This window comes from Orbicella faveolata, unplaced genomic scaffold, assembly GCF_042242905.1.
Source record: "Orbicella faveolata isolate gen_17 unplaced genomic scaffold, um_ofav_v1 contig_13, whole genome shotgun sequence".
NCBI lineage: Eukaryota > Metazoa > Cnidaria > Anthozoa > Scleractinia > Merulinidae > Orbicella > Orbicella faveolata.
The window spans coordinates 21199356-21208685 of NW_028301540.1; the positions used below are offsets into that span (position 1 = coordinate 21199356).

General features: G+C 40.3%; 1 protein-coding gene across 1 annotated transcript; it reads right to left on the reverse strand.

Annotated features, from left to right (window-relative positions):
• Nucleotides 1-301: 301 nt before the first annotated feature.
• LOC110066586 (uncharacterized) lies at nt 302-7922 on the reverse strand. The gene is made up of 8 exons (XM_089285039.1): nt 7682-7922; nt 7184-7329; nt 6054-6309; nt 4874-5118; nt 4317-4422; nt 3444-3584; nt 2387-2542; nt 302-1665 (listed from the first exon to the last, which is right to left on the reverse strand). The coding sequence occupies exons 1-8, from the start codon at nt 7757-7759 to the stop codon at nt 1345-1347; spliced, it is 1449 nt and encodes a 482-aa protein (XP_089141165.1). The 5' UTR covers nt 7760-7922; the 3' UTR covers nt 302-1344.
• Nucleotides 7923-9330: the final 1408 nt, after the last annotated feature.

The following is a 9330-nucleotide window of genomic DNA, read 5'->3' on the forward strand; positions in this document are numbered from 1 at the left end:
TTTATAAAAAGTCATTACCCAACGAATAAAATTTGGACCAAAATTAAATGATTCTAAACATCTTTGAAGAAAATTAAGTTCCAAACTATCAAAGGCCTTCCGGAAGTCAATGAAGATCAACAAACTGGGAATATCTTGTTTGGCTGTTAAGTCCATTATGTCGAAAATTGATCGTACTGTTTCACCGATATAGCGATCTTTTATATGTTATATGTTAATGACATCATCTATACGTCTGTCTATCAAATGATAATAAGTAAGAGCCAATCAAAATGCAAGAATAATTCGACATATTACAATGTATGTTAAGATAGATTTTTAATGCTAGTATAAATATTCCTCAATTATTTAAGCTCAACCTATAAACAATAATGTACATTGCACCCACTTATACTAGATACTACCTATTGCAGAATTTTCTTTCACAAAAAAACCCTAGATTCTTAGAGAGGTACACACGTACCTCAAACTTTCACGATAACTACAACCACTGTAAGAAACTGGGATCTTGCCAAGCTATTTATCAACTTGAAGCTGATAAGGGTAAATTAACTTCTGTAACAAGCTAGTGAAACTGATTTTTTCAAGTATTAGCCTTTCAAAACTTTGCTCTAAGAATTTGTCACTTTGCACTTATAACTGACCTTGGTCTGACAAGGATCTAACATTCAAAACATCAGCTTCTCAAACTCGCTAAGTGGTTAATTTTCGTTTGTTATTTTCAGGGTTATGAATAGCTCAGTGTTTCACTTGCCAAGCAGTTTCTTTAGGAACCAATGCCTTTCCTGCTAAGTTCTACGCATGATGGCATCATTTTTGGTATAACTTGCACATATGAAATATAATGCTAACAAATTACCGGAGAGAACTGGTTCCAAGAACAGCAAATTAACTGAAAGATTTGGTTTGCTGAAAATGTTTACCCATGATGGGAAACTGGAAATATATATATTGTGAGATTTTTTTAATTTTCTTACCATTTAGAATAAGAAGTCTACCTGTACCCCATAATTTCCACTGAAATTCTTAGACAATTACCTTTCCATGATTTGCTTTCCAATCAAAATTTCTGAGATTTTTGGTCAATCGTAAACAGCTTGGTTTCATAGTCTCAATTTGCTATAGCGCAAGTAGTTTCAAAACAAATTAAACTGTAAGTTACATTGTATGGCAGACAGGTGAAACACATAGTCAGCTATCAACATCTACACAATAGTTCCTAAATTAGTCGTTAGATCTAAAGCTGAAAATCTATCCTCTCTTTAAATGGGATCCTTCAGACTAAACTTTAACGATGACATTTCCTGAGTAAACCTGGATTAAACCATCCAACAGCTTAAAATTTTACTTCAAGGCCTCCAGTTTAAATTCTACACACGGATAGCAAAATGGTCCAACGTTCTGTACTGGCACACTGTCATCATCACCTGTGACTTTGGTTTCCAAGGTAACCGTGCAGTGTTTCAAAAATACAATCAGTAGAACTTTCATGAAGGTATCAGCCACCCGATATCCCATACACCTTCGCGGGCCAATACCAAAGCGACACAAGCTTTTGCGCATGTTCGGTGTTTCGTTGTCGAATCGCCGGGGATTGAAAGTTTCGGTCTCGCCCCAGACTCCCATGTTGCTGTTTACTGCACTGTTGTCAATGGATACTTCAACCTGAAAAAAGAATGTTGAAACGACCTTGTAAGCCTAATTTGGCCTTACGAAAAAACAGAATACCTTATTTGTCTCACTGCACGGAACACAAATTTAAGAAAGTCCTGTTATATAGAAATGTTAACGGACTGAAGATGAGGGCAAGAGACGTTTATTTCAAAGAGGGACGATCATAAACGACATTAATGGGCAGTCAGATTTTGATCTTACGACTGAAAGGGTTTAAGAAAATAGATTAAATTTCTGCATTTAACAACCGGTTGTTTTTGTAACTGGAACCGGAAATTTATCCATGATGGATTCCCCAAACCATGAGAACATCAGTGAACAATGTTACTAGAGATAGGAGAAGAAACCGGACCAGCAAAGTCAATGTTTGTACCCGGATATATGAACTGAATCAGTGCTTGTTCCATTTGATGTAAACTGAAAAAGACATTACTTTAAACTTTCACTGTTTCAGGGGTTTCATTAACGTTTTCAACAGGAGGGCAACTGGTTTTCACAGGCAGGCAAAACTTTTTAAACTGAACTTCTTTGTAAGAAAAACTTTCCTCTAGATTGTCGAACCAGCCGGGCAAAATCTTTGTCACACCCGGTCAATTTTCCCGGTGCCCGGCCCTGAATGAAACCCCTGCTGTTCTCCAGGTTAATTTCACATTTCTAAGCTCTAATTTAGTATTTGGCTCTACGTTACCATAAAACCCTGTAAAGCTCTTACCCCTGGGGGACTGTGAAAATCTCCGATCGCCATTGGACAAGTAACATATTCCGGGGTGCTGATAACCATCACGGGCCGTTTTCTGGCTGATTCCTTCACTACTTTGCCCAAGAAATCCATTCTGCTGAGAAAGTCTAAACTCAATGGTCCTGAAAGCTAGAGGAGAGTGACACGTATGAGACAAGACAACTAGAGTAGTTTCATCGCACGGGAGTAATTGACTGGCTTTGATGGTGTTTGATGTGATGAAGCCGTGAATAAAACATCTATTTGAAGGAAATCATGTTCATGCGGAAAACAGACAGTTTTTCTGATCTCTGCAATCTAGAAGTCCGTATGCTTTATAATACTATTTATCAAGTTATCAAGATGCCCGAGGATGGACATAAAAGTCAAATGCATGTAAATTTTGCTATGCCATAAATCCTCGAATTAGCGCCCGGGGTGCTTATTTCAAATATAGGAGAACACGGGGGGCGCTTATTCGAGGGGAGAAGGGTGCTTATTTAATTTTTCCCAAATCGTAGCCTGACATGATCATTTTTTTAATACATCATCTGCGCATAAAAACAACATAAGCTGTTTATTCGATGTTTATCGACATATCAAGCTGATCATAAAGTTTAAATCACGGCACCCGTTGCAATATTTTTTTCCAAACTTAACGTGTTCACAAACTGAAACAATGTACAAATCCAATACTGCACAACGAAAACTATACATCCTTTGTTGTCTCATAAATCGTTCACAAAATGGGGGGCGGGGAAGGGGGCGCTTATTGGAGGTTAAATTTTGGCCGATAGGAGGGCCGCTTATTCGAAGGGGGGTGGGGGGGGGGGCCTTATTCGAGGATTTACAATATGTGCTATACCTAGTTGAAGATATGAGATTGGTTGACATTCTATTAGGCAGTGTTCAAATGATTTTAGCCAAATCGGCCAAAGTATCATGTTTAAAATCATAAGTAGCAGGTTGTTAGTAGAGATTGAAAAACAAACAGAACCCAGCAGTCAGGCATCCGGGAGTTTATGCAGTACTAAGATTGTTATTTACTCACTTCTGAAGTTGAGTCCGTAATCTCATCTGTTAGTTCCTTCTGAATGTCTTCATGAAGAGCCACGTGAAACAGAAGCCAGGCAGTGGCACCACACGTGATATCCACATTAGCCAAGGAGGCTTCCTCCAGAGTTTCTTGAAACTAAGACATGAAAAAACCTCCTAAAGTAAGTAAAACCTCCCAGCAAGCTGATCTGATGATCAGCTGGGGTGGGGGCAGATTCACAAAGGTCTCGTAGCTATTGTTAAGAAACAATGCCTAAGATGCATTTTAATTTAGGAGGGCTTCCCAAATGCAATTCCCAGCTTATTAATCTAACCTTGGCGAGATTCAAACCAAAATTAAAAGTACAAGTCGTTTTAAACTTGCTTAGGTGGAGTCGCTCTCAAGCTTAGTTAAACACGCATGTGGAAACACTTAAGCCTGGTTCACACTTGTGAGATAAACATAACACAAGCGAAATAAGCACAAGCACAAGAAAAAGAAACATGTTCCTTTTTTCTTGTGCTTGCGCTTATGCTTATTTCACTTGTGTTATGCTCATCTCACAAGTGTGAACCAGGTCTAAGGCGCACAAAAACAATGCCTCTAAAATCCAGTTGATGTTGCGCATTGAAATCGAGCGTTTCTATTCAATTACACGAGGGTTTACAGATCACCGGCCTGTAGGCCTAGTATGTAAGTTCATTTCACACTTGCCGGTCAGGGCTAGGGTCCGGAGTAGACTGACTGGACCAAACATGGATAAGGAAAGTAGTTCTAAGCTTACTGAGGTGTGCCACCCCCTCTCCGAGTCTCTTCCCTGGATACAATACCCCGCTGAGATGAAGGTTTGCTACAAATTAGAATGATTGACAATCAAAAGTACATTACCTCTTCTTGTGATAGAGCACCAGGATTTTTAACAAGGGTTTGTTGGATCTTGTAAAAAGCACAGCTTGTGTCTCGCAACTTTCCCTCTAAAAACCGCTCTTCGAAACTAAGGGTAACAAAATCAGAACCCAAGGTGAATACAAAGCTAGATACTTTAGTCACAAATATTTTAATTGTAATTTTATGTGATCGATCTTAAGCCAAGGAAGAGTAAAGTAGTGGAAGATTAATGGACATCAACACTGTTTTTTATAACCTAAACTGATGGCCGAGAATACTATGTCAATGCTCTAGTTGTCTAGAATGTGTTGTGAGTGTCGATTCTTTCCAATTATTGGGACATACATCCGACCATCGTTCAAACGCGCTTAAAATAATGAACGACAATGAGACGTCTGCTCATTGCAAGTTTCTACCCGACCTGTCAACCTTCAAACTGATTATTATCCACCATGTAACTTCTGCCACAATGAGAGAATTAAATTTGCTGAAAAATAATCAAAAGTTGCCCACACAGCAACAATCTTCAGAACAAAAAAAATAGGGAAGTTACTCACCACTTGTTGAACTGTAGCCACCGTCTTTCAAACTCCGTCAATCTCTTGTTTGTATCGGTCGGTAAGTATTTGTAAAATGGAAATTTAACAAAAGGGTTTGTGAAGGTGTCTGCGATGAGAGTGCCCACTAATGCTCTTAGCTCAATTAATTCTTGTAGCTCCTCTTCAGAAACATTTCTCCCGTACGTGAACTTCATTAGCATTCTAAACGTCAGCAGAATTAGGTCATCCATAGTAAATACACCCTGAAGGAAATATAAAGTATTAAAACAATGGCTAGATAAACTATAACCTGATTTATTATATGGCTAGCTCCGTGAGCGGGCAAGATGAATGAAACCCTGCGCTGTGATTGTCTATCCGAGCGGGCAAGATGGAGCTATCTTGCCCGCTCGGGACTACCCGCCGTGCCCTGCAAGAAAAATTTCCCCAACAGCCATATAATAACTCCCTTATTGACCACGCTTGTTCGGTAAAGATGGCTGGATATTGGCCTCGCTCTTTTTTTGCGAAATTATGGACCTTGACTCCGTCTCAGTCCATAACCATGCTAAAAAAAAGAACCTGGCCAATATCCAGCCATCCTGACCTCACACTTGGTCAATAACCTGTATGTATTTTATGGGAGCATTATGTACCAGCATCAAGTCAGTGGCATCACAGCTGATCAATCAATCAATCAATCAATTAGTACGTCAGTCAGTCGTTAATCAGGCAGTCATTCAGTCAGTCATTCACTCAATCGGTCAATCAGCCGGTCAATCAGTCAGTCAGTCAGTCATTCATTCAGTCAGGCAGTCAGTCAGTCAAACAGTCAGTCAGTCTGCCAGTGAGTCAGTCAGTCAGTTAGTCAGTCAGTCAGTCTGCAGTCCACCGGTCTGTCAGTCAGTCAGTTAGTCAGTAAGTCAGTCTGCAGTCCACCAGTCTGTCAGTCAGTCAGTTAGTCAGTCAGTCAGTTAGTCAGTCAGTCATTCAGTCAATGAGTCAGGGAGTCAGTGAGTCGGTCAGTCATTCAGTCAATGAGTCAGTCAGTCAATCAGTCCGTCCGTCCATCGGTCAGACAGTTAGTCAGTCAACCAGTTAGTCAACCAGCATAGATTAACAAGTCACCAAGCAATGGTCAAAAAGCAAACAGCCACAATGCAAGCTATACCATCACTTATGAGTTATTCCATGATACCTCTCTCTCTTCCACGATCAGGCGTAAATACTGTTTGCATTCCTGTTCCATCATATCCACTGACTGTGAAACGCTCTCTGCACTGTAACACCCGTCAAACGTACTGCGTATGCGCTTGTGCGCCCCACCGCTGGCCGTACCAGCTGCGTGACCAAACAGCTGATGAAAAACACTGCCGAGACGGAAGTCCTTCAGCCGCTCATACTTGTGTTGTTTGGCCATAAACTTGACAGCGACTTGCGGATCTGAAATTATGCTATCAAAAATAATAATAACAACAACAACAACAACAACAATAACAATAATAATACAACACATAAATACTTCAGATTTTATTTCCCGAAAGAACTATCAACACCGACGTAATCAAGATGGTTATCTCCAACCAACAACAGTATTTAGTCTATGTAGACGTTTCGCACGGGCCAGTGTTATTAAACAGCAAAGTATCAAAATCCCTTTTGTGTCATACCCCCTGAATCACTATCTATCAATTGGCGAAAAACCTGCTTAGTTGTTCTCAGTTTTCAAACGGTTTTCGTCAGTCTTAAAAAGAAAAACTTTGTCTTGGTCAACGTTAATTATCAGTCCCGGGTTATTAGCCGACTATTAGGTAAACGCGCATCTGACTCCCTGGCTTTCTAGTTAAAAAATTAGTTGACGAGGGGCGAACTGAAGTCGATAGGAACCGAGAAACAGCCTTCTGATTGGTTCAGCATAACCCACTGACCGAGCTATTAAACGACTACCAAAACATTTTCCCGAAAACGGAATGTTTATGCCATTTTTGATAGTCCGTTTAGGAACCTCCAACTCGTCGTCAGTAGCCTGGACAGTAGATTGTTTACAACTGAGCGAAAGGAAAAATATATAGGGTTCGTCTTAACTTTCCTTAGATTACGAGAAATCTCTTCTTTTCTCTCTAACATTGGTAGAAGGAACGCGGAATGCGCGAGAAAACTCCTCGCGTTCACGCGATTCTCTCGACTCGCGACCGCACCGCTCGAGATTTTTTGTTTGTCACGAAAGTGCGCGGGTCACGTTCGCGTTGTCACGTTAAGATTGTCGCATTACAATACGTGTACAGTAACAGAAAAATATGAAATACGACTTAATTAATTTGTACTTACAGTTTTGGAGGACCAGGTAAAAATCGTAGCAAGTACATTCCGAATTTCTTCAAGTTTTCATCTTTCATCGCTATGAGTGTCGGAGAAAATTTTTTAAATCCAGTTCCTTTAATTGATTTACCAGTATCATTTTTCCAGAAGTACAACTGAAAGAAAAGTTTTCAAAAGGTCAGTCTTTGGGAACGAGATTGCTTGGGTCATTTTTCTGTTAAGAAACCGGAAAACATTTATTACAAACCAAGACGAGTTCTCTAGCTAAATATTTCTGCAAAGTCTAGTTGTTCGATGTTTTCAAAGCACTTGCCGCTTAATTTGTTTTTATGGCAGCAGGTTAATGAGGGAAAAAGACAACAAGATTTATGATGACCTTGAATCACACAGGGCGGCAGAATGTGTAATCTAACTGCCAAGACTGCTTGCTAGACTTGCTCACATGCAGGCTGTAGAATATGCTACTAAATGGAAAAACCTCGACGAATCCAAACAAGCTCTACTCACTTCTATTATTTTTTTGTAAATCCACAGCATTGAAAGCAATAAGACAGCTAGGACAGCGACGACAAGGCTAGCGATCATGATGAAGCCGGTTAAAACTGAAGTTGAGAAATGTCAGGAAAGCCGAGTTTTGTAATCATTGCAGGGTTTTCAGTTCCCGAAATAACGTGGGTGAGAAGGAGTCACTGCTCTTGAATAATATTTTTCCCTCGACCTAAAATAACCGCTGTACACGCACTAGCGTGCAAGTCATATGACTAGCGTGCAAGTCATATGACTAGCGTGCAAGTCATATGACTTTCTGTTGACGTCAAATTCAAGGCCTCTACCTTTGCAAGTAATTGAAATCCGCGAGTTGATTTTGCAAGGAAAGCTTCTGTATCGTGGCACTTGACCCCTTGTAGTTGCATGCTATAGTACGATCAAAAATCATGCACTTTTGTAAGTGGACATTGTGGTTGCAGGAGTAATAGGTAATAAAATCACTGAGTGCATAATACAAGCGACACAGTATAGTTACGTGTTCTGTACATTTAGATTTTTCCCTGTTCTCAGCCAGGATGCCGGACTGTTGACGTTAAAATATAGGCACACACGAAGGAACTGGTCCCGCCTTGCCACTAGTCCCTAAAGCAAGTCGCGGGGACAAGTCCCATTGTGTGAACTAATCATTTTTGCTTCAAAATCTAGTCGCGGGGACCAAACTTTGGTGCCTGCTACTAGTCCCACGAATTCGAACCAGTTTGAAATTGAAGTCCCTGCGACTTCTTACTCAAAACGCTTCGTGTGAACTGTTCGTGGGACAAGTTCCAGCGGCCAGTCCCTTCGTGTAAACTCTTCAGGGGACTAGTTGCGGGGACTAGTTGCGTGTGTGCCGACCTTTATTCGCTTTGTTGGTCTTAGGATATGAGCTGATGTTTTTGCTAATAACAGTATGTATGTAATCCTGGTTCAACTTTTGCGACCTGAAAACATTTCAAATTCAAAAAGTTTTTATTTTAGTTGTGCTGGGAAAAATTAAAAAGTGATATAAAATGGCAAATGTTTTGGCAAATTATCTTATTGTAGTTCAAAAGGAAATTTCCTCTTAGTGGAAAATAGAAATGAAAATTCAAATGCAAGCTGCTTGTAATTAGTTCTAATGGTTTTTCCTGGAAAGAATAATCCATGTGACCGATTATGGTGATTAGGTGCTAAATGTATCGACACGTCATTCAATAAAACCGGGGATTGTACCTTAGCTCTTTCCAGCCGTTGTAGCTATTGATTGGCCAATTCCTTAAGTGGCGAATGACATAAAAAGAGTCATTGGTAAAGCACTTGCTAGTAATTCCAGCGAGCTCTACATTTCGCGACAACGCTACCTTGCGGCTTTCTACGCAAAAGTATTTCTCCGAGAACAGAAGCTTTTGCCATTGAGTCAAAATGAGCCTCAGTCTTGCTCAAGTTGAAGACAGCATCGTTTTCCAAACAGGCCGGGAAGTGATGGCCAACAATGGCGTTGTGTTGTTTGGGATGAGTCCTGGAAATGCCTGCTTTAAATCCCGTGTCATCGAGGACTGTGTAGAATATCTTGGAAAGGAAAAGAAAAGAATCATTGTGGTCGTCCCTCAGCAACCCGCAGAACACACGTACAGAGCTCTGGGAAGCAA